Genomic DNA, 26,403 nt, shown 5'->3' with positions numbered 1-26,403 from the left:
GGCTATAAATGCCAATAAAAAGTTTTCAAGTTATGATTATTAAGTATTCTGTAAGAAACTCCTAGCTCATTTTATTGCGTATTTATTAAGCATTTTTTAAGCTCATATTCATGCTCATAAATTTCAGTTTTTACACTGAGCAGTGGTTTCCAGCATTTTCTAATCCGTTTCTAATTTAATTGATTTTTACCCATAAACAATATTTTGAAATAATTTGCAAAGAAACCCAGTTACCATCTTTTTTGGGGCATACTTCCGTACTTTTAGTTACTGATATAATGGTGTAAACCTCTGGAAATTATTACACAGGAAAAAATATTCTGCAAGTGTATATCAATTAAGAAGTATATGTCTCTTTAGTGTCCTGAATATCTTAGTGCTAGTGGTTCTGCACCAACTTTTAAAATTTCATTAATATTTTTTTGTCATGTTTCATTCCTGGTGCCTTCATGCACTATTTACCTGCAGTACACAAGATGCTACATGTAAGAGCAGGCTGAATAGTCTGTGTATAAGCTCTAGGTTGGGTTTGAACAGACCCCTTTATCAATAACTATATATATCCAGGCTAATTCTTCTAACCTAATTTGCATTCGAACACATTTGATATAAGGTTATTTTCTTTTGTAACATTAAATAAGTAGATTGTAAAATATTTATATTGTCACTATTCTGAGATCTGGACATCCTTTAGTGCCTAGATAGTTTCATCAGTTTTGCCTTTCTAGTAGAAGCATTTGAAGGAGAACTTCAAAGATAAAATTTCAAAATTTATCAATCTGTATAGATAGATAGATAATTATAGATAACTCAGGAATCAGAATTTTAAATCTACTGTTAAATAATACAATGGATGAAAACCACAATGCACAAAGAAATCCTCTAATGTAGTATTTAATTAGGATATTATTTGTCTCCTTTTCTCTGATGATTTTTTTGAGGCATGTAGAAGATATGTACAGACCAAATTAATTTAAACTAAGAATGTATTTTATGTAACATTTAGAGAAAATTCAGGGTATTTATGACTAAAAGCTGTTTCCTTCTTAGTAGCAGTTATTAAAATTAACATCACAAGCAAAATATCAAGATGGGTCGCATTCTTTTCTACATGAATGATTCTTTTTATTTCTCTACCAAATCCTGAGTTTCTTGTATACTTTCATTGCTATGATTATTCACTTCTGAGACAAACAGAGCCAGAGATGCATATTCATGACTTTTTCACTGTATTGTCATATAAACTGCTCTTACTCTTTCTCATTTATTCTGCACAGGCCCCATCATCACCTTCTTCACCCATAGCTAATGAACCAAAATATGAGAAGCGCTGGCTAGACACCTTATCAGTTCCTTTGTCGATGGCTCGAATCTCGAGGTACAAAACTGGAACAGATAAATTAAGGTTTGTAATCTAAACGGGGGAGCACTGGATTAGTTAGCTGTACAAGTGTTTTGAGGTGGACTGTTGGCTTTATAAGAATTATTTGAGTGTAGATATGACAGTCATTAAAAAGTTTATCTTCTGTGCAGTTCATCCTCTCTTAAGATTAATGACATGCATGGTGACTACAAAGATAAAGAAAAGCTCCTACAAATACATTTCTGTAATCTGTTGTATCTTGGGAATTCAGTGAGCATCTGCAACTAGTACAAAGGTTAATCTTAGCGTTAGTTGAATTAACTTTGAAGGTACTACATTTGGTTCTGTATCTCTTATAGAATACATCTCTATTCGCAAATTCTAATATTGTCATCTAACTTTCCTTTTTCATTATAAATGGTAACACCATGCACAATCATCATGACTGTGCTAATCACTGTCATGCAGAAACTCATATTGGCAAGAGGTTCTGGCAAAATACATGGTAAAATATATTGCATTTTTGATCATAAAATTTTTTGCAACTCAGAGACATAACTCATGGTTCCTACAGTAGCTGTGGAATAGGATGTCAGAGGTGATTTTACTGGACTTCAAGAAAGATGAAAGCAAAATTGAAGTTTAATAAAGCATCAATAATTAATATGCTTGAGAAAAGTTTAACACATCACAGCATACATAAGCTTTTCCTAGACATCATTCCATGTAGTAGGAGTGCCTCAAATCTACCAGCTGTTGTGGGCCAAATAGTCCATATGTATCAGAACAGGAGTTCATTCACTGTTGTTATTTTCCATGTTCTTTATGTGTTGCCCTATTTTTATTTGCTTCTAATACGTATTAAGGAGATAATCTCTATTGAAGCATCAACAGTACAGGTCATCTGCTACCAGGAGGTATTAGAAATTCATGTTAAAACCTTTCTTGGTCTGTACCAAATTTGTTACCTGTTTCCTAAAAATGACCTGAAAATCATTATTTTCTAGTAGGACAGATTTTCTGCTTTAAGTTAGTGCAATTAATCTCCTAAACCACTTGGCAGCTCCTCTCCCAGATTTTGTGTTAAAGCATCACAGGTGAATAATAATAAATTATCCAGAAAAGTTTTAAGTTCTTCCATAGACTTTGTTTGAATTCTTAATTCTGTTTTATTTAGTCTCTCATCACTTCCTCCATCACTTTCTTCCTCCCTACTTCAACTGACCAGTTCATGTTGTCCAACCTTTCCCAATCCATCCCAGCCATTCAAGGCTTAGAAGTTCTCCTGTGAGTTAAGTGAACAAATCTCAGTGTGCAGATTTAGATATCAACACGTCATCAACTTAATATCAATATTCTAAAATGTAAAGGATATGTGAAAGAAGATAGAACATTTAAAGCTCTGACTTCAGTTACCAGCCTGATAGTTTGAAGCAGTTTCACTCCTGTGCTGTCCACTTCACCCATTAGATGGAGAAATCCCAAGGGATTCTAGTTCACAAAACAGTAGCATGTGCATTTTGAGAATTCTTGGAAGTAAAACACCTTCAGATGTTGTACTGGGTCTAGATGAGATGGAGCTAATTTTCTTCATAGTAATCTATATGGTGCTGTGTTTTTGTTTGTGACTCAAGCAATTTTAATAGCATACCAGTATTTTGGTAGTTGCCGACCAGTGCTTGTGCACCATCAAGGCCTTCTCTTTTTCTTGCTCTGCTCCCACTCAGTGAATAGGCCGAGGGGTAGGCAAGAAGTTGAGAGGAGGCACAACCAGGGCCAGTGACCCAAATTGACCAAATTGACCATTCCATGCCACGTGACATCATTGCTCAGCAATAAAAACAAAGCAGAGGGGGCTTGAGGGGAGCTAGCCTTTGCTTGGGGACTGACAGGACATCATTCTGCTTGTGAAATATGGTGAGTGGTTGCCTTTGCATCCCTTGTTTTGTTGTGGTTTGGTTTGTTGGGTGGTTTTCCTCTTCTCTTTGCTTATTAAACTGCCTTTTTTTCAGCTCATGTGTTTTTTTGTTCTTCATATTCTCTGTGCTGTGCCTCTGGAGAAGGGTGGTGGAGTGAGTGGCAGTGTGATGGTTGGCTGCTGGACCAGGATCAAGCACTCACAGATATATTTTTCTTGTAAGAATTGAGGAGCTTAGTACTTTCAGTTTCAATCTTACAGAGACATATTCTCTTGTGATGCATGTCATTCCCATATATATTTAGTATATAATAATATAATAAATATATATATAATGACCAGTCTTTGCGAGCGAAGATTTTGGGAAAGGTCATTAACCCTTCGAGCCTGCGCAGTGGATTTTTTAGGTGAGACACAGCGTGCGCTGAACTGAGCCCACCCTTTAATCCTGAGGTTCATCTGCCGGGGCCGAGCACGCTTGGACAGTGGCAGTGAGGGTCTCAGGATGTAGGTTTGTTTAGAGTGACCTTCTCTTAGATGGATTGCCTTACAAGGCTGACGAGCTCCATCTGCCCGGGGGGCTGGGAATCGAACCCGGGTCGCAGTGGTGAGAGTCCTGCACCCTAACCACTAGACCACCAGAGGCCCCATATTTAGTATACATACCACTCATTAATTACTGGTGGGTTTTTTTCATTTTTGTTGTATACACTCTGAAGGAAGATGAAGTAATTCCACACAGCTTATCACCATCCCATGATACTTCTAGTAAGTGCTCCTTGCTTATTTTGATAAATGAACAGAAACATCTATATGAGCATTAAAGCAATATTGCCTTGAGATTAACTGTGGATGAGGTGTTTTCCATGTTCTTACTAAAAGTGTTTATTTTTGCCAAACTGCTTTTATCATAAAACCTATGATCAGTCTAAATAACAATCCTGCTTTCAGCCATATCTACACATCTCTGTTCCCTTTCACATTTCAGCCATCAGTCTAAAGTCTGGAGTGAGTCCATTACAATTCACTTCCCTGAACGTATCACAGATCCTTCTGACCAATTTGCTAATTTTTCCATACTTTGAATATTTACTCTAAGCCTATTTGCATACACTCTTTGACAGCATGCCTGTTTTTTCTGTATTATATGAGTCTATGAGTCTGTCATGCTTGTAACTTTTTGTCTCTCTCGTGTTCTTTGTCATAACTTTGTTTTGTTGCAATGCTTCATTATATTTTATCCACTAAGTTACCTCAATTGGTCTTGCAGAGGTGCCCTGGCACCAGAACAGCCAGGTTGCTTTTGAAGTCAGTGTTGGAGTTGTTGAAGTGTTGGAACTATCATCTGTAATGTCACATACACAGCTGTGTGCCTTCTGCTCAGCTAGATGGACTGTATAAAAGGTCTTTTTCCCTACTTCCTACCAGAATTAAATTCAGAGAGGGCTATATAATTCTTTCCATCAAAAATTACCTACAGCCCTTTGGCTTTTGGCATTGCTTTTTGACTATGCAAAATATTATGGCTTATGAAAGGTTATTGAAGCCTGTAGGATCATTTTGCTGTCTGTCCACTCACAGGTAATGAACACTCTGCATTCTTCAATTCCTCTTTTCCCTAATAGGAAAACATCTTTTACATCTGGGGAATTATTGCAATTGGCTACAGCAGGACTTTCCATACTTTTGTTACTATACTCAATCCCAAACTGATTTTTAAAAATATATAGTATTGTATTGTTTATGCTATGTATAGTGTCTGTAAATGAGAATCCAGGTACTCTTGCTATTCTGATGTGGTAAACTGCCATCAACCAGTCTGGATGGCTCCTCTGACCTCATTCACTTTACTTCTCCAAACAATCTTCGAGATTGTTTCATATTTTCAGCATTTTTTCTTTAAATAACTCACAGATAACCTTAGGAACAAGAAAAAAGATTGTTTGTCATACAGTTGAGCAGAGTCTGATATTTTTCCTGAATGCCATCTTTTTGTTAACCTTTATTTAAAAAAAAAACCAAACAACAAAGTATGACAATGTACGGCATGTCAGCATCTTGCTCAGTATTCATTTTTCAATTGGAAATATGTTATATAGCTAGAGTTGTCTGTTAGACTGTAGTTTACTTTTAGTGTGCCTGTAATCAAATCTAGTCTAATTTAATCAGATTCAGTTGTATTGTTTCCTTTGGGGTTAAACTATGCAGTTTAAATTCTTCTGTACTCCATATGAGTTTTCTGGTAACATTGGTAAAAAAGGGCATATTTTCAGACTACTTTTGTGTCATGAGAAGGCCAGGATCACATGTATCTGTTTGATTATTATTCTTTTTTTTTCATTTGAAGAGAAAGGAGTTGCCTTTGGACTTTCATTACACTTGACTTTTAATTGTTTTTTCCAAGGAAGATTTTCAAGGAAGACTGGTGACTTAATGACACAGGAGCATGTTTTTTTATATATTTTAGGTTCTGACAGCACCATACATATTAAGAGAAACAAGAGACAATGGGATATATTTTTTCCTTCCTTATAAAGGAATGACTGAAAATACTGCAGTGTGACTTCCAAGTATGTTTGTCCATACCACAAAACAAAAGCAAAAAAATTACCAAGAATATTTTAAAGGAAAGTTAAGAAATGTAGTAGATGCCATTCCTCTTCTCAATGGAAGACTAAACATTGTATTAAGAAGTGAAATCACTCTGAATTAGTGCATGTCATATTGTTGATATGATTGGAGTCTATCTGAATATTTTTATGCAGCAGGCTGATTAATCTTTTTGATTACTTAGCAATTCAATAATTTTTTTTATTCAATTGCCTTTATAATATAGCATTACTACTTCTATTATTCTACACTTCTCACCAATCCACCAATGTAGTTTTTCTCTGTAAAAAGTAAGGTAATATATACAATGAGAATGCTGTTGCTCTGAATATGCTTAATTGGTGGTTGGTAATGGAAACATTTTTCAAATGTTGAGGATAGAGTTGGTCAATAAGTCTGATGTAGGTTTAACAGAGAAATAATGAGATCAGTAGGTCTTTCTCAGCCAAAAGAATTTGTAGTTCATAGTAAGTTTTGTAGGGGGGTTTATTTAAGATATAGAAGATAAGTAGTCTTATAGAAAGTGGAGAATGTAGTTCACTCATTGTAGTCTTTCAGTTTTCTTATGAAATGTCTAAATTGTTATTTGGGAAAATGTAGATAAGTATTTTTAGTCCTTATAGCAGATACTGGTATAATATTTTTTATACACTGTATTGACTGGAGCTTTGAGTGGAGGTACAGTAGCTATAACCCCTTGAACATTATGAGTTTAGACACTGAAGAAAAAATGCTTATTTAGAATATGGAAAATTGAAGAAGTGAGTGGAAGCAATTCAGGTCCCGTATCAATGAGCCCATGTAACTATGGTCCCCATACAAAACGACCTAATTAGATTTAGGTGTTGCTTTCTATTCCTTGTTATTCTGGCCATTGAAATTACTACAGATTATTGTGTAGTTGATTTTTTTTAATGGACTCACTGTTTTTTTAACAGAATCTTTCTTAAGAATTGTATTTTCCATTTAACATTTCAGTAAGTTAACAAAATGCCTTAATTAGTTAAGTAAATTGAAAACTTAGAAGTGAAATAAACCATTTTGAGAAAGATCTAGGAGTTAAACATAATCTGTTTGAGTTACAAAACCTTAATGAGTACTTGCTTACCGTTTTTTGACACATCAGTTAGAAGTATTGATATCGATGAAACGAGGCTATAATTTAGGTTGCAAGGAATCAAATGTTTATTAATGCCAATAAGCAAAAACGGCCAGCCGGGCGTCTGGAGGAAACCCAAGTTCCTGCCGCAGACCGCGCTAGGAAACCGAAAACGGAACTTATTATACCCCTTGTTAGCCACCTCCCCCCAAGGTCAATTCATCAGTCCATTGGTCCAGGTTTCGTGGGCTGAACTCCGTATGGTTCCTCTTTCGCGGGCCAAGTCCAGGTTGGTTCCTCTTTTCGCGGTCTAGAGCTGTTGCTGGGGGCTATCAACCAATAGTTCAAAGGCCAATAGTCCCTATGGGCTGTGACTCAGGAAAATTCTACCAGGATGACGGTTGATCCTCGTGTTCGACCATCCCCTGCTGGTCTCCATATTGCCTTCTATTAATACCCTTGAAATAGACAACTTCAAAACAATAATCACCAATGTGCTAAATCATCATTGCGTTGTGTTTTTAGTAGTCCGCAGCTTATGAATCTCGTGGTTAACAATTGCACAACACTTGAACTTGCAAGTACAGCCACTGCTGTAATAACGTTAGTAACAGCATTATAACTTCTTAACTCTTTTTATATTCTGAACAGCAAATTTCCTAACTTCACTTATAACAAGTATAATGTCTATGTTACTTCAGTTATCTTATTTGATTGCTCTAAGTGTAATAAAAATAAACCAAAGTTACAATTCTGGAAGCAAAATGCTCCCCCAAAATACCAAAAACATAAAATGCAATCCAAGTTTATGTTTAATGCTTTGATATCTTTTTAGCTACGTAGTTTCTGTTAATAGTCCAGATATACGAGCACATTTGAACATTTTTTAAGGTACAAGACTACATGACATTTACAATATAAAATTCTATTATTTTTAACGTGACATTTCAAAGAGATTAAGTAATTCAGATAATTCTTTATGGAGAATTTCCACTCAAATCCACCCATAATCCATAAAACTTCAGTTTAAATATAAATTCCAGCAAGAGGGTCATATAGTCCTATAAACAAACCTATAAACATTTTCAACAAGAAAATGTTGAAACAAAAGCAATAAAAACTCAACTCAGAAATCAAAGAAATCATACAAACAGGAAGGAATACTGATTTAGGACCTGGGAAGATCAAATCTGTCTATCTGTATCAGCATGGTAGTAAACTTCAGGTAAAACAACTGCTGTCAGACATGCATCTAGGTTTTTATAAGGGCAACACAATAAAATAGTTATGTAAGTCTAATGGAGGGATGGTTTCACATGCCACAGATACTGAGAAATCTAAAAATATGTTTTGCTGAAATTCTTAGCCTCCAGTAAAGTAAAAATTCAGCTTTTCTCATTTCAGCTGTATGGAAAAATATGCTTTATTAATATTAATTAACAATATTTGTTTAAAAGTGTCAATGTCAAAAAAATAACTTGAAGTCTTCCAATGCTCATCTCTTATTCTCTCTGCCATTCTCACAAAGAGAGTGTTTATTTTATTGAAAGAAATTATTGCCATAAACAAAGCCCAGAGGAGACCAGGAATGCAGGTCCATTCATCATTTCACCATGAAAATGAGATAGAAAAAGACTGAGTATGGAAAACAGTGCCTCATGCTCCTTGGCAGAAATGCTTAAAGGAAACAAAGATAAAGATTGGGAGACAAATTTGAAATCAAGAAATGTGAGGGTAATTTGACACAAATTTCTAGAATTTAGAAAATGAAAATATTCATTTCTGGTTCTAGTTGCAATAGTCAGTACCACAACTGCTGTAATAGAAGAGATGGCAAATTCCTCTGACTGTGTTTTAAAATGATCTTGTAGCCTCAGAAAAAAACCAAACACACACACAAATAAACAAAATAAAACAAACAAACAAACAAACAAAACAACCCTCCCAAAAAACCCTAAACCAAAACTACAGCAACTTTATAGCATCTTGAGACCTGTCAAACTTACTATTTGGTATTAAATGGAAAGCTCCTCATCACCTAATAGGAATAGGTGCTTTGCTCTGCCTCTATTTTTTTTCCTTTCTATGTTTTGAGGAAACGGTAGAGAGAGAGGCATGGCATTTAAGCCTCTCAGATTTATTTTCTCCTGAATTCTAGTGCTGTCTCAGTGCTTGAATTGATTGTTTCACTTAAAACAAAAGCCTCAGCATTCATTTTGGTAAACTTTTATTTTTATTTTTAATATTTGTTTTTACTTGTAGGGTTCTATACACTATGCTTTTCAGAACACAGTGTGGAACAATATCAATATATTATAGTATCATCAGAGGGAAATTATTGAAACTGAAGGCAAGAAATAATCATAGTAAAGTTGATTAAAGTTGAGAGTAAAATCAATGTATTACTAGCACAGACTTCATGGCTGACATCATCTTCTTTGAAAAGCCTTGGCTCTTTTGTTTCCTGTGTCATTTAATGCACTAAACTGCTCTCAGGTAAAACTACCTTCCTGCCCAAGTCAGCACAGTGGGGAGAGCAGTGCCCCAAAGGTCTCAGTCACATGTATCAGTGACCACCATTGGCACATCAGATGCTTTGAACCAAACCGAGATCCTGGGGAAGGATGTCCTGGTGTCAGTCTTATAGAACAAGGGAAGAGCTCTACAGGAAGGGCTGTCTTGGTGGACACCCCTTTGAGCAAGAGTCAGCTGAGCACACTTTCAGTGATGAAGCCCTATACAAGGATTGCCCTTTCACTGGGTAAGGATTCTACCATCATAGCTTTGATATTTGAATTGGATATCTAAGCTGGGTATTGTGAGTGGCTTCTCTTCACAGCACCAAATTAAGTCTGTTTCCAGCTTCTACTGTGTATCAATGAATAGGGAATTTTCACTGTCTGAATGGGATGTTGACAAGATCATTCCATAAGTCATTTCATTACAGCACTGTTGGGATCTTTGTCAGAGCCTTAGGTAAAAAGAACAATGTGCTTGAGAGGTGATTGACTCAATTTACTTGAAGACAATAAAAGGATTTGTTTTGACCTTTTCTTTCTTTCTGAAGAGTTGAAACAGATTTACTCAAATGAAAGTGACACAGAATTATGCCATTGCCACCAGGTGTTAGTAGTTACCATGATAATTCAATCATGAAAGTAAAACAGGGAATCGGCTTATATATATTTAAGTCTTCAGGCCAAGCATGTAATTTTTGCAAAAAGCAAGTATAACACTTTATAACTCTTGTAACAGTAAAGCCTGTCATATATATCTATTCAGATGCTTTGTCTTATTAATATTGTATGTGATGTTACCTTTTTCGGCAAGGAATAGAATTCAGTATTCCCATTCACCATCAAAATCCCTACAAATGACAAAGGTTAGTTAAATAACTTTTTCACTAAGTCACGAATGAATTACTGCTTATGAACCTCTGTGTGTCATTTTGAATGCTTATGTTGGCATATATGATAGATTAAGCAGTAGAGGACTCCACCTTGGATCAGAGAACCCTAGGAAAACTCAGCAACTTCATAGAGCAGTATTTTGGATTCAGTAGTTGGCTTTCTTCTAAGTTAGTACCAAAAATGAAGCAATACAACTATGGGTATAAATAAATAGTCTGTAAATGTAGAAGGTAGTAGTGATATTCTCCATATTATATACACAACAAACATATACACAATCATTCAGATAATTATAATTGTCTTTCACCGTAGTATATGACAGAAATGTAATTCTCCTGACAGTCATAGGCATTTAAATAATCTGTGAATCTTTCTGAAGTTTAGTTACTGCAACTGTTGCATGTCACTTCTTTTTACATTTACATCAGTGTACTTCCATGCAGCTACTTAATGAGCCTTTGTTGTTCCTATTGAAAAATCTTGTAGTAAAAAAAAGCATATCCCACCATCATCCAAAGGCAGGGGTTTTCAGACATACATACACAATGTGTAACTGTCTCAGTCTAAAGAGACTGGAATGTTTGCTAAAGAGGATGAGTTATAAGGTAGACCAAAGTTCTCTGTCTCAGCAATTGTAAATTCAAAATTAAGGGGCTTTAATCGAGGAAGTGTGGAAAAAAAACAGAAGAAATAACAACCCTTTATTAAAAGATAAATGTATGTTGGCAAGAACAGTAACAGAACACAAAAAAAAACTAGACAGTAGTCCTGTACCCAAAAGTCCCCTTCAAACAAAAGAAAAGGTCAGAATACTTCTCTGTCCTTTAGCGCCGTTCTAATCACGGTTGGCGGGGGCGCTGTTGCATCACTGGAGGTGCAGAGCCTGCAGTTCTCTGTCGTGGTCTGCAGGGGCGCTGTTGGGCTCTGGCGGTCACCACGCGGGGTGGGTGGTTTGGGGGATGGTCTCGGATCGCGGGAGAAGCCGAAAAGAAACAATGAGGGGCCCTTCCCCCAATGGAAGAAGGGCAGAAGGAAAATCAGTCCACCCCCACAGGACTCACTGTGGTTCTCAGTTGATGGCGCCCCAAAAAGCTCCTCCTTTTCTCCCAGCGAGCACAGAGACTTTCCGATGAAAACGCAGCAGGTCCGGGCTGGAGACAAAAGACAGCTCGCAGGCAAGTTGAGGCCAGCAGTCAGGGCTGAGCAGGACAAGAAGCCAGAAAGACAGACTTCCAGGCTTTCTCTCTAAATGCATGCACGCAGACCCCCGTCTCCATCCGAGAGAGAGAACTCCACCGTCTGAACCTCTCCCCTTCTGAGAAGAGCCCTGCCACCCCCTCCCAAAACTCCTCCCCTCTCCCCCCAGCCTCTGATGGGCCATCTGTTAGGAATGTGGTCTGGCCAGCTAGTTCTTTTGTAAGGCTAATTGACTCCCTTCCCCCTTTCCATTCAAACTCCGTCTTTCCTACAGTGGGGGGCAGAGGGAAGAAAAATTCCCCCTCTCAGATTTCTAACCTATAACAGTAACTTACTGCAGATAGTGAGGAAATCATTGGCATTTGCAGAATAAAGATGCTATAAACATGTAAAAGTTGCATTAAAAGTTAATAAAATGCAATTGCGCATTCCCATGTGTCAATGCTGTTTTGAGAAATTTGTTTAAAGAAAAATGTTTAAAGAAACTCCTGAGAACATTTTTCAAATTACTATGTCAGAAAAGAGCTTAAAGTAAACATTACTTTGAATGACATGTAGAAAAATATTGGAAACCAAGAAATGAAAGTTAGGAAGACAGTTCTTTGCATCTTCATGCATTCCTAGTAAATGAAGCTGAAATGCAATGAAGAAAATTGGCAATTCGGTTTAAAAAAAAATATGTTTGTTCAAAAAGATCTAATGCGTACTTCCTTAATAGACTACCTTAAATTCAGCAGTTACGAACATATAACGTATACTCAGGGGAAGTAAATGATCAGCAGCACATGTATGCTGGTACAGAGAAAGTACTTATTGTATCTGTTGCTCCTGGTACTGCCCATTATTATCCTTCTTTTTGTTGCCTTTCTTTTGATTTGTAAAGTAAACACTCAAAACTTGTCAAAAGGCATAAAAATCACTTGAACACTGATAAATATTGGGCAGTTTCAGAAAATTGATGTATCTTCCTTTATGGATATATTTCTTCTTGCTGCAGATCTAATGCATTTGAAGTGCTGGCACTCGATGGAGTTGGTACTGGGATACTTCAGTTTTATACAGCCCAGGAGAGTGCTGACTGGCTGAGAGCAATGTCAACTAACATCAGTGATTTGACACTTCAAAATGTATGTTACTTTCTGCATATTTTCTTGTCTATGCTATTGTAAAATTATTTCTAGTTTTCAAAGGGTAGAAAACAATTCACATTTAAGAGACAATAGATAAAATGATTGTGTATGAGGAGGAAAAGGAGAAAGGAAAAAGTAGGGAGAGGTGGTCTGATCAAAACTATCATGAAGTTTCCAGGACTTGCAGTGTTATCATAGAACAGACAGTAGTAGAAAAACATTGCATTTATTATTTTTAAGACTTATTAAGGCAAAATATTTATCCGTAGTGGTAATTTCACAGAGCTTTAGACATGACCAAATGTATAATTTTTACATTTTTATAAATAAACTGTACTTGAAATTAACATTTGTCGATTTTGAAGTAGGCGTGTGAAAATTCCATAGCTAGTGAAGGGCAATTTACAGATGCTTATTGGGAGACGTAATTTTTCCCTCTCTAAGTTGTCTAAGAGTTGTTTTATTTAAGATCATATTATTCTATCTTTCTCCTTTCTCTCTAGAAGTGTAAAGGTGCTTATGCTATTTTAAGTTATTCCTGTAAATTAGTAAGTAACATTTGTTGTTGCAAGCAGAAGTATTATCTAATCCTTGGAGAAACAGAAAATTGCTATTTGGATAGCACATTATTATTCTAACAAAGAACAGCTAAAAACTACTGAAGATTTTGGAATGAACCATAAAGTTAAATAGGGAACTGGATAATGTACAATATTAAAAATATATTTATCTTTAAGAAATGGTAAAAATCAGTGATGAAAATATAAAAGCACTGTTATCACTGAAAGAATTGTCTGTACCGGTTTTTAATATTTTTTCTTAAATATGTTGAATCTGTAACATCTTTTATAAATTATGATTTAGTAGCATGACTTTAATTTTATGCTTTGTACTCTAGGTGAACTGTTGCTTAGTTCTTCAGATTATATTGCATAGAATTTGTATTGGATTTCAACATAAATCTTTGGTTAAAAGAGATTTAAAATTTAATTTATTTTTCTAGTCATCAAAAGTTACATGGAATTCCATTTGATCACTATAGTTCATGTATTCTATTAAATCTTCAAATATTCAATTGCTTAAGCAATCTCTTTGACAAAATCATTTTTTCTTATGATGCATTCTTTATAAATATTCTCTATTTAGGGATTTACATCATGTACACAATGTTATTATTTGACAATTCTAAGAAAGTGCATAGCAATATTTTTAGAGCAATTCCAGTTCATAGTTACTTAGACAATTTGTTTTTCTTTCTAATGAAATCAACTGAATAAAAACCACTCCAAGGATATAAGTGAATAAGACAATAAAAAGTGGCTATAAATGCAGGCAGCAGCTTTTATTATCATAGCATGCTAGTCTGTTTTTTTCAAAGGCACAATGTGCAGTAATACATGTCCTGACATAGTATCTTCACTGTGTTGGGACCTGTCTGAGTAGTTTCATTGGTCTTCTCCCTTATCTATTATAACACTGAATTCTGTAAACAAAGTAGTCCATCTGGTGTTAATATAAGTGGCTGTTCCCAGGAAAGGTCTGAGAAATAACAGTCATGAATGTCATGAACAGATGAATTCCTATGTTTTGTGGCTTTGGTTACTCTGTGTTATAGAGTAAACTCTATGTAGCTCGTATGAGAAGCACATAAACTTTTTGCTTGGACTTAATGGGCGTCATTAGGTGTTCAGCCTGTGGTACAACTGGAAAGGTCCAGCCAGAGCATTTTGATTACTGATCATCAGAACAGGAGATGTAATAGTCAGTGAGAATCCCTTTTATGGCAAACCAGTTTTAAGATGAGGATTGTGGGGTTAAAGTGCAGCAGAAGTTTACAGCAGAAGGAGGCTGGAGAGCACTTGCTGCCTCTGGACAGCCAAATAGACCACTGTGCACAGTGCTTAGGGCAAAGCCTTTGTATTGGGCTTCTTGAAAGTCCATTTTGAATGCTTTTTATTACCTTAGTGCTATCATTTCACAGAATCCTTCTTTTCTTGTCATACCTCAGAAATTGACATTAGGGAATGGATCTATAATTCCTTCAGACCTCTTTACTGTTTCTGCACTTTTCCACTTCTGTAGAGTGTCTCTCCCATTCTCCAGGAGTACCTGAAGATAATCACTACTCATTCAGAAATCCAGAATCTTCCTTATCTAGTTATGGGTTATGCTGACTCTAAGTTCAGTTGCTTCTCCAAATATTTAAACTACTCATTTCCTGTTCTGTACTATGACATAATCTCTGTATGGAAATTAATTACTAGATACATAGTCACAATGGATCTTCTTGCTGATACATTTGGCATGATATCAGCATTCTTACCTGACCTAAAATATTACTAAGTTTTTAAGCAATATTTTCCATTATTCACATTTTACTTCCACATATTTTTAGATTTTGTTTTGCTGATAATTGGTTCATGACTTTAGCAACTTTTCCTGCACCTCAGTCTTTCTTACTTAATCCGTGTGTATTCATGCTACTCTTGTATATATCCTTTGTCCTACATATTTGCATAAAATTTTGAATAATTTCTTTTAGAATTTTAGTTCTTAAAGAGCTTCTAATACAGACTGGTTTCTTACAGTGCACACAAGCTTTCCTGTATCACTTTATCCTAATATACTTCATTTTTTTTATTTTACCCTAATACAGTTTCATTCAGCAACTGGCAGCTCTTTGTCAGATCTTCTGCTGATGCCAGAAGACAGTCCTAATGTAGGTAGTACAAAAATAGCTCTGCCACAATGTGACACTTCTGCTATTGTCAGACTACTCTTTTGAAGTACTGAAACATCTAACTTCTATACAAAGACAAGCTCTCTGGGGATCAAGTGTAAAGGAGGAATCATCTTTCAACAGTGAAGATGTGAGGAGTTGTCACTGCATAAGGCTGCTGCCCCTGTATGTTAGCATATTTAGAAAGTGCTACTTGGTAGATGAGAACTAACGATTCTGGTACCAGCCTGGAGAAAGTTAGTTCTTAGATGACAGAGGAGCACAGGGAATACTGCAACATGGAGAAAAATGTAAGGGTATCTTTTTAGCCCTCCTTACTGATACATGCTTTGTATGCTTAGCTCAGAAAATCTTCTAGTAACAATTGGCTTTGCAAGTAGCATGCATTACTTTTTTTTCCGAGGACCCTTGCTCCAAATTATTCATCATTCTGTTCATATTCTGTTTTTTTCACATACTTTTCTACCAGAATCAAACTACCCTGTCATCTTCCTTTGTGATTCAGTCCCTGATTTCAATGTTTGCAAAGCTCTTCACATTTACCTTTAGCAGAAATAAATAGAGGTGAATCAGCACCTCAGATTTATTTCTTCATACACTTCTTTTCTCGCAGAAGGAGGTGAAGTTGAAGAAACTGAGGGAAGAGAGGTAACAGAAACTGTCAGTGAATATTCCATGATGTAACAAGAAGCACAGGAAGCAAGTTAATCTGCATGTGCTTCTCACTGCTGCTGTTCTTAATTTCTTTCGCTGGAGTGTTCTTTGTAGGTTGAAGTGACAACTTGTGATGGAAAAAATTTTTTAGAAGAGAGTTTTTTGGGATAATTTATATTTCTCTCCCTATTTTGCACCATTCAAATTGCCAGCTATTAGATAGCTTTTTTTCTTTGAAATATGGCACCAAACATTAATGTAGTCATAATGGGTAGAAGCATCTAAAGGTAATGCTGCCAGTTAATCTACATTACAGAGACTTGCTTCTTATATTTATAACTTTCTCAAGGTTTTGTATTTTTTCCCCACTATATTCTAGTGGTCTTATTTCTTAAAAAAAAATTCATAAATAAATGAGTAGCTCATAAGCAGATAAGAGAACAAGTTATGATGCACTTGTTCCACTTTAAACATTATTTATGGTTTTTATGTCATTCACACAGTTTCATAGGAGATTGGAAGAAACTTAAAATTTGGAATCAAAGTAGGTTTGTTAATCCAGATCATATTTATGCCTTTTACAGCTTTTTTAATTGTATGTTACACTGTACAAACCTTTTCTTTTATTCCTTCATGTAAACATGTATCTAAGTGATACTCTGTGCTGCAGTTGAGTTAATAATAGTTAAATACTATTACAGCTAGGAAAAAAAATAGGTGTGTGTCAGAATCCTTCACTCTCACTGCTGTCAGGAAAGAGAAAACAGGTTTATTATATGTGAGATAAATCCCAACCCAAGAGGTATTTAGATTTAGGTAAACAATTCTGAACTATTTCCTTCCCAGTCTGTTCCTGTCCTGTATGTATCCATTCAGAACAGAGTATAGAAATTATAATTTGTTTAATAGTTCCTTTTCAAAGTTGCCTGCAGTCTTTGCAGATCCAGGTTTTTTGTTTTAGTTCCCGTGCTGTCTCCAGCTCCCATTACTGTACTGCAGTGCTAAGAACCTATGCACTGCCAACAAGGCAGTATCCCATTCCTGTCTCTCTGCACCAGCTGTGGAGGCATGTAGAGAACACATGCTGCCAGGTGAAGTGGAGAGTACATACTTCTCAGCCCCATAACATAGGGACATAGTATGATCTTTCCCCACAGTTACATCAGGGCTGCAGACATCCCTGCGTTGAACAGGGATGAGCTAAGACTGTGCAGTGAATAGCTGTGGAGTCCAATGCATTCTTCCCTCTTGCCCTCTTCCCAAAGGGAAGCTGAACTGCTTATGAGGGTGCACTTCACAATACTCTACCCTCATTGTGCAGAAAAACCTGCATGGCCAGTCTCACACATTTTTTTCCAGGCACATCTGTACCTGTTCACTTGCACTGATTTGTGCTATAGTAATCTCATTATTCAGCAAGGTTTTGGATACTTGCAAGGAAATTATATTTTCCGTGTGTATAACATGGCTTCTATATATTTACTTTGTGTGTATATTTTTGTCTGAAGCACAAGAGAAAGGTTGGGGCAGAATATGGGCAGGATGTGTCAGCATTTCTACTGACATTAGTCAGTAGTGTGTCTTTTCGTTATGTCCTGCACGACTACTCTAGCAGGATTAAGCCTACCAACAAATCAGACTGGTGAGATCTGCTTCCTTCTGTGACACTGGGCATGTCACCAATTTGTTTTAACCAAGTTACAGAGTGAGTTTCTTGAGTTCTCACTGTTTTGTTACTGACAAGGCGTCAAGAATCTCTGCCACCTCTTCCCTCCACCTCAGTGCTGCAGGCCTGCTCTGGCTTAGTGCAGCCATGCAGCTTGAAGCCAGGCTGTGGTAAGCCACACCTCTGTGCATGACCTGGAAGGAACCTTGCTAGGGCCCCTTGTTCTGCTTAGCAGCTGAATTTTAGTTCCATTCTTGTCTTTGATCCATGCCTGTGCTATGCTGCAGGTGCCAGCAACTGCAGGCTGTGACCTGCCTCTGTTGTGGTAGTCCCTGTTCCTCCTCTAGGGTGGCAGGGAGGTAGTAGGGACCATGGCAGGGCCACTCCAAGGGCCTTACAGGATCTTCCAGCACACAACCCAAGGTGACAGCCAGGTCTGGCAGATGCCCCAGGCTCCCAGTGTCTTGGCCACCTCATCCTCAGACCCTCCGTCACTCCCCTGGAATTCTTCTGCTTGTTTCCTGTGGCATTTGTAGTTTTCCATGTGCATATTTGTATAGGTTTTGGTTTTCTTATCACAAACCTTTCATGTCTTCTTAAACAGGCTTTTTGATGACAAGATCCTTTGCAAGTACTCATCAACTCTAGGACAATTTTCAGCTTACTCTTTGCAGTATCGGGGAGTCTTTTTCCAGTCTAATCTTTTTCTTTCTAGATTCTTATCTATACTTATCAACATTACACATTAAAGTGTTACCCTTTAAAGAAAGGAATATATGTCAGGGTTTGCATAGATAAGCAGTAGACAAACTTTGACTACCAGAGGAAAGCCAAAATGAACAAAACTCTTCATTACCTAAACAAAGAGAAAAAGAGAGAGATATGTAACTTTATCTTGAAGAGCAAACTAAAAGGAAAGCCCATACAATTTTCCTTTCATCCTTCAACACATCTTACACTCTATTGTCTTCATTTCACAAGTACTTAATCACAGACCTCATTTGTAAATCTGCTTAAGCAATTGTTTAACTGAGTGAGGTGTCTACAGTACAGTACAATATTTTCACTCAGAGTGGCAAATTTAAGTTCATACATGCAAATCTGTATGAAGGATGTAGTGAAAACTCTGATAAAAGGCTTTTGTCTTTCAAAACTTGGGGTTTTTTTTAAATTCAGTATAGTAGTAAAAATCTAGTATTTAAGCACTGAATGATTTAATTTCTTACAAATATAATTTTGAAGTATTAATACTGTATTCCATAACTAAGTCAATCAATGCTAATTGCATCACAGAAACTCTTCAGCATATAAATAACTGTGTGTTCTTCCATCTCTGTCATAGATGAAAATGGCAAATAAATGCTGTTCTCCCTCAGACCAGGTAAGACTTCTATTACATTATGCTTTTTTTTTTTTAATTCTTGTGATTACATTGCTGGAAAATTTGTAGAGCTTGCATATGCATATCTAGTCAGTTTTAAAATTCTAAACCCAAGTTTTCTATGGTTTGAAATTCTGAAATTACCTACTCAATACAACAGAATTTTACTATTCTTACTAATCCACAATATTGAGTAGAATCTTCCACTGTAAACCTAAAAACTGGATTAGATGGAGCCATGAAATACATGGGAGGGGAACAATGGAACTCCCAGCCGGGTCTTGGAAAGCGTAGTGTATGTTTGCATGCAACACTGCAGTAGTCTTTTAACTCTTGATTTACATCATGTGCACAGATAGCCAAGGAGTGAATTCCAAATCTGATCTGTTTGGCATCTAGCAGGCTATGCAGACTGTGTTTGTTTGTCTGTGATTTTTGGAGCTCAGAAGCTTGATGATATATTTCTTCTACTCCAACTAGACAAATTCCCAAAGTCCAATGAAGTTACTGCTTTGGGAAGCATTCTTACTTCCTGTAACAGTGCTTTATAAAATAAAATAGTAGCATTTTCCAGGCTAATTAATTAATTCTGGAAAATACTCTGAAGCTTGTATTACAAAACTAATGAGTTACATCTGCTTTCATTGCATCAATCTGGCATTGTTGCTCAAGAACACAGAGCCTAATCCTGGCTGTTTTCAAAAATGCTGGGTTTGTAGATTATTGCAAAAATTAATTACAGAATTTTTATTATAGAAGTCAAAGACTGAGTCAAAAAATTCTTCATATCAGGATCAAATAAATATTTATTAGTTTGACATATTGAATACTTTGTTACATGTCACCATTTTATCATCTTACAATGTACTTAGACATATTTCAGCTTTCCCAGAAGTTATTAAAATATTTAAGCACTGACGTTTTCTTACACAGGAAACTGTTTTCTTATATTTGGGTTAATCCTTTGAAAAAAATATGCCTCAAAACCCACTACAGACTTCAATTCTGTGTATAATAGATAATAAAATTACCCCTAAAACCAAAATAAATACCTATTCCATATAAGAATTTAACATTTAGTCTTCACTGGCAATCTCTCTTCCAACACCTTGCAAGAGGATGGGCTGCAAGGTGGGGAATGGGAGAGCAAAGTCCCTCCCACTGTAAGGAAGGATCAGTTTCATAACCACTTGAGGAACCTGAACACATATAAGTCTAAGGGACCTGATGAGATGCATCCCAGAGTCCTGAGAGAATTGGCTGATTGAGTTGCCAAACCACTCTCCATGATATCTGAAATTTCATGTCAGTAGGGTGAAGTCCCAGATGACTGGAAAAAGGGAAACACTGCACCCATTTTTAAACAGGATATAAAGGAGGAACCCAGGAACTACCTACATGTCAGCCTCACCTCTGCTCCTGGAAGATCATGGAACGTATCCTCCTAGAAGCTGTGATAAGGTACTTGGAGGACAGGGAGGTGATTTGAGACAGCCAGCATGCCTTCACAGAGGGCAAGTCCTGCCTGACCAAGCCTATAGCCTTCTATGGTGAGGTGACTAAATCAGGGAACAAGGAAGGGCTCCAGGTGTCATTTATCTAGACTTCTGTAATGCCTTTGACACAGTCCCCCACAACATCCTCCTGTCTAAATTGGAGGGAGATGGATTTGATGGGTGGACTGTCCAACTGATAAGGAATTCATTGGATGGTTGGATCCAGAGGATAGTAGTCAATGGCTCAGTGTTCCAATGGGCATCAGTGACAAGTGGTGTCCCCTAGAGGTCTGTACTGGGACCAGTACTGTTTAATGTCTTCGTCAGTGACATAAACTTGATGAGTGTGCCCTCAGCAAGTTTGCAGAAAACACCAAGTTGTGTGGTGTGGCTGACGTACCTGAAGGACAGAATTCCATCCAGAGGGACCTGGACAAGCTTGAGAAGTGGGCCCGTGGGAACTTCAGGGGGTTCAGCAAAACCAAGTGCCAGGTCCTTTACCTGGGTCAAGATAATCCCCAGTATCAATACAGGCTGGGGAATGAATCGATTGAGAGCAGCCCTGCCAAAAAGAAATTGGGGGTGCTGGTGGATGAGAAGCTGGACATGACCCAGCAATGTGCACTTGCAGCCCAAAAAGCCAAACATGTCCTGGGCTGCATCTAAAATAAAGTGCCGGAAGGTCAGGGGAGTTGATTCTGCTCCTCTGTTAAGCTCTTGAGAGCCCCACCTAGAGTGATGCATCCTGTTCAAGAAGGACATGGATCTGTTCTAACAGATCCAGAAGAGGGCCACAAAGATGATCAAAGGGATGGAACACCTCTCCTATAGGAAAGATTGAAAGAGGGGGGGCTGTTCAGCCTAGAGAAGAGAAGGCTCCAGGGTGACCTTATTGCAGCCTTCCAGTATGTAAAAGAGGGCCTATAAGAATGATTGGGACAAACTATTTAGCAAGACCTGTTGTGATTGGACAAGGGGTAATAATTTTAAACTGAAAGAGGACTGATTCAGATTAGCCCTAAGGAAGAAGTTTTTTTCACATTGAGGCTGGTAAAGCCCTGGCACAGGTTTCCCAGAGAGGCAGTGGATGCCCCATGGCTGGAAACATTCAAGGTCAGGTTAGTCTCTGAGCAACCTGATCTAGTTGAAGATGTCCCTGCTTATTGCAGTGGGGTTGACCTAAATGACATTTAAGCTCCCTTCCAACCCCAACTATTGTATAATTTTATGATTTAATTACTTTCTTTGCCTTGGCTTTTAATTATTAATTAGACTGATATGAAAATCAGGTGATTATGAGTGCCAGGGGAAAAGGTATTTAATTTGGATATCCTTTGTTGCATGAACTGTCTACTGCAAGTACTTTAGTAACAATTAAAAGTTTTTTCTTATCAGTTTGGGCACATATAATGTGTTTAGGGGAAAAAAGGAAGACATACTCTCCCTCAATTTTTAAGAAGTATTGAGGACAGTCATACAACCTACATAATTTGATTTCCTAAATAAACAGGCTAGTCTCCATAAACTGCCTAGATATTCAGTGCAGAAAATTATTCTATTCCAGAGAGCTGTTCAAATGTGAAACTTGATATCAACACTTTCAATCATCCTTTATAGGAGCCACTTTTGCTGTCTTGACTTGCCTCTTAGCATATTGTCTAAAGTAGGTGCCTAAAGTTAGGCGATACAAATCTATCCCCCTTTTTCCATTCCTGATATAAATAGAAGGGATGATACAATTAGGACCCTAATTTCAGAAGCTGAAAATTTAAGATAGAACTGATAACAACAAACATTGGATTTTTCTCTGCCAAAAAGTGAGAAAAAATAAGTTTATAATGAATTTTGGCAGATCAAGGAAATAAAACTAGCAAACGTAAAAATATTAAAGGAGCAGATTTGAACAATTCAAAATTTATAGGTCCTGTGAAAATTTGTTTTAAAAGCAAGCAAATTATGAATCTTTCATATATATATTTCACAAAGGCATCATATAAAACTTGGCAAAAGTAACTGAAAGCAGAAGAGGTCTTGTTCTGTCCTAGGTTAATGGAGCCTATTAATGTCAGTTACATGATGTTTGTACGGATCTGAATAGCTCTTATTAATGCAATTTATTTAAAATTTAGAGAAAGGATAACCTTAAGAGATTGAAGGTCACTTGAAAAGCTGCCTTGAAGTAAAATTGGTGATAACTGAAAATTTATCTTTGCTTTTGAGCGCGGACATTCCTGAAGAATTAAGCAGTTTCATTAATGTGTTGCATGTGGTGAGTTTTCTTCATTGCCTTTAGAGTCCAGCTTAATCATTCATAAAGGGACAAGGCTGGATGTGGATAGGTTTCATTCAGATTATTTTTTAATAGAACGTTAGCAATCTAGGATTCAGGGTCATCAAGAACATAAAAAATTACTTTGCTAAACTGGGCTTTCTTTGTTTTTCATATTGCCCCTAACTGGTTTTACTGGAAACTGAATCTCCAGACCATGAGGAATTCTGTAGGCATCTAGATAAAGAAAATCAGAAAGGACTAAGGTTCTTGGGTCTAAACCAGTTGTATTTAAGTGTCTCTTTGCCAAAAGATGTCAAACATGGTGTGATTCTTGGGGTCGTCCTGTGCAGGGCTGTAAGTTGGACTTCAATGATCCTTATGGATCCCTTCCAACTCAGAGTATTCTAGGATTCTATGATTTTGTCCTATGACTGCTATTCAAATTTGGAGGTAAGGAAAGGTAGTAGTAGTTGTAGTTATTATTAACATATTTATACTGTTAAAATAAATGGTACCAGGTCATGAAGCTAATTGGCATGGTCTAGCTAATTCCACACTTTTAAATTCTTTTTGTCCACCAAAGCAGGGTGTCTGCATTCAAACTGCCTATTGGAAATTATTTCCAACAGTGCTAAAATCCCAGACTGTCCACTGGAATTGTTTGGAGAGTTCTAGTTATCCCAGGACATGTCATGCTAATTATTCCATGTCAAGGACTACAAGGTCTTAAGAAATATGTAGGGATTACACAAATCTGAAAGGTGTTAAGTAAGTACCACTGCTGGAGCTCGGGTGCTAAGTGTTTATGTAACCTGTGTTGATGATGAAACACACAGCATCTATGCATCATAACTTTTGTTTCTGCTTAGTATAATTTTTTATAATACTCTAGAGATTATTTGAAAGCACTTTATTCTGTGTTATCAGTAGGTGGATAGATTTGGGACTCAATTTTCAAAAAACACATGCTGCTGGATTGCTCTTTATTTTTTATTAAAGCTAATTAGGCAATTCTATCTCTTCATAATAAGGTAAAAATACTTGCAAGATTTCTTATTTTGTTTCCTGGATTTTTTTATATTTTTAAGACTAAAACTTTTATCATGATTATTTCAGAGAATTTGTGTCTCACAGGTAACATCTCAAAAGATAAGGGAAGGGCAAATGTCATGACTGTTAATGAATAAAGAAAGAGAAGTTGGATAGTTAGAGACTAGTCAATTTGACTTCAATCTGTATAAAGAAATTTGAAATAAAACAAAATACCTATGTGGAGCAGCAAGATAACAAATGAATAACCACCCTGAAAGATTTGTCAATAATAAATAGTGTCAAACAATCTAATTTTCTCCTGTGATCATGTAATGTATCTTGTGGATGTGTGCTGCAACAGATCTTGATTCCAGCAAGGTTTATGACAATTCTTGACATTACAATATTTTAAACAGTATTATATGGATTTGTTTGTACAGATTTTGTTGCATAATCCTATAATAGATATAAAGGTTTCACTTTGAAAACTGACATACTGTAGAAGTGCTGAAGAGGTCCGACCTGGATCCAGTTCCCCTGAATACTGCCTTTATCTATACCTTTCAAAATATGCCATCTAACACTTGCTTTGGAAAAAAAACCAAAAAATTACTAAAGCTCCCTCAAGATGTACTTCTCTTTGCTTTCTTAATTTGTTATTCTTCCACTGTACCTCATGGCACAACACTGGTTGCTAACTTGCAGGTCAAGCTGGCATCTCTTGTAGGTTCTTATCCCACTTTAATTACGTAAGTGTAGCCGTCTGTTCTGACATGTCATACATAGAGATCTCCTTGATTTTCTTTCTTCAGTTCCCTCTGGAGTGTTTTGCATCATTTACTTTTCATAACTATTTAACTTAAAGTACTATATACAAAATGTACTGACTGCTTTATTAAATTTAATACATGTTAAGTTTCTAGTCATTGCAGCACCCAGATGCTCTATTGCTGTAGAAAATCAATAAGTGTAAATAAGAACTTTCATTTATCTGCTATGATTGGATTACATTTTGTTAGTGACTTGTTTTATCTCGTCATAATGAATGCCATTGCTCATTTTCTTCCTACAGGAACTTTTGGAAAGTGTGTTAGAACATGTTAGAAACTTAATAATACATCAATGGTATATGGGTAATTTTCCATGTAGCTTTGAATGGCAGTGAAAGCAATGCTGAGAATGGGACAGTTTGTAGTGTTATGCCTTATCAGCACTTCTAAACACTTCAAATGGAAGGTTTTGATCCAAATAACTGAACAGTTTTTGTCCCAGGACTAATATTCCCACCCACATACTAAGATCCAATTACAATCTCAGTAACTCATGTATGAACAGATTATTATTATTATTATTATTATTATTATTATTATTATTATTATTATTATTATTATTATTATGTACCAACACTTGTTTGCTTTTGTGGAACTGAATAATTATTACTTCTCCATTTCTGTGGTCTAAGCAACCATTAAATAAACCAGTCAATAAGAAAGTTGTGTGGAAAGAAATTAAAAAGATATATTTTTTATATATATATCTGTTAAAAATACATAATTTTATTATTTTATCAGTATATGCATAAGTTAATCAAACGCTGTTTCTGATAAATAAAATTCTTTTATTTTCATTCTTTACTTTTTGGGGACTTTGTATAGGCAATGTTATGGACAAATATACATTTGGAATTCTCTTTTCTTTAAATTTTTCTCTCCCAAGTATTTTGTAATTATTTCCCTCTCTTTATAAACTTGTATAGTGTACTTGCTTTTGTTATTTTCATTTTAATTTCTCCAGTTTCTTTTTTTCTTAATAAATTCTTTCTCTTTTTAAATATCTTTTGCTTAGTCTTTTCCTCTTCCTCTTTCATATTCATTAGCACTTACTTTTCAGGTTGCCATAATAAGTGGTGTCAATTTGCAGGTCAGCAACTATAACTTTAGAAATGTAAAGGAAAATATAGTACTGGTCATGTGCTGTGATTTGAACATCATTCTTTTTGTTTGTATTATTTGATATTATATTACCACCCTAGTAAACTGAATATATAATATAAATTGTAATAGAATATAAACAATAATGTAGTATATTTTGTTAAAGTGATGAGGTTTCTGAATATACTGTTTTGACACTTTTGCTGACTGCTGTAGAAACAATCTTTTAGTGAAAGTTATTAAATTTGCAGAATAGCAAATAAGAAGTGGAAGGGCTACTGTATTTATTGTGCTGTTTCTTAGATCTCCTTAAAATTTTAATGCAGTATAGAGAAGGATTGTCTGGCTTAATATATTGATTTATTATTAATTTATTGATAAATTGATTGATGAGACATAACTGAGACATTAAATACCAACATTAGAAAACAATGTGTGAGGTTTTCATGATATAAGAGTATAAGCATTCATCTATACTATTAGCTAGTGCTTTGACATACCTGC

The 26,403-nt window shown here is 36.2% G+C and overlaps 1 protein-coding gene across 1 annotated transcript in view; it reads left to right on the top strand.

Annotated features, from left to right (window-relative positions):
* Positions 1 to 26,403, top strand: part of SNTG2 (syntrophin gamma 2) — a 146,806-nt gene that overhangs the window by 85,893 nt on the left and 34,510 nt on the right. Inside the window, exons 9-11 of the mRNA XM_017833827.1 lie at positions 1,278 to 1,405; positions 12,595 to 12,724; positions 19,130 to 19,168. Of these exons, the coding sequence (XP_017689316.1) occupies positions 1,278 to 1,405; positions 12,595 to 12,724; positions 19,130 to 19,168 (297 nt within the window). The remainder of the gene's footprint in view (positions 1 to 1,277; positions 1,406 to 12,594; positions 12,725 to 19,129; positions 19,169 to 26,403) is intronic.

Source organism: Lepidothrix coronata, unplaced genomic scaffold (assembly GCF_001604755.1).
Source record: "Lepidothrix coronata isolate B3197 unplaced genomic scaffold, Lepidothrix_coronata-1.0 Scaffold222, whole genome shotgun sequence".
NCBI classification, from domain to species: domain Eukaryota; kingdom Metazoa; phylum Chordata; class Aves; order Passeriformes; family Pipridae; genus Lepidothrix; species Lepidothrix coronata.
The sequence above is the reverse complement of the archived record's forward strand: the minus strand, read 5'-3'. Positions and strand labels throughout refer to the sequence as shown.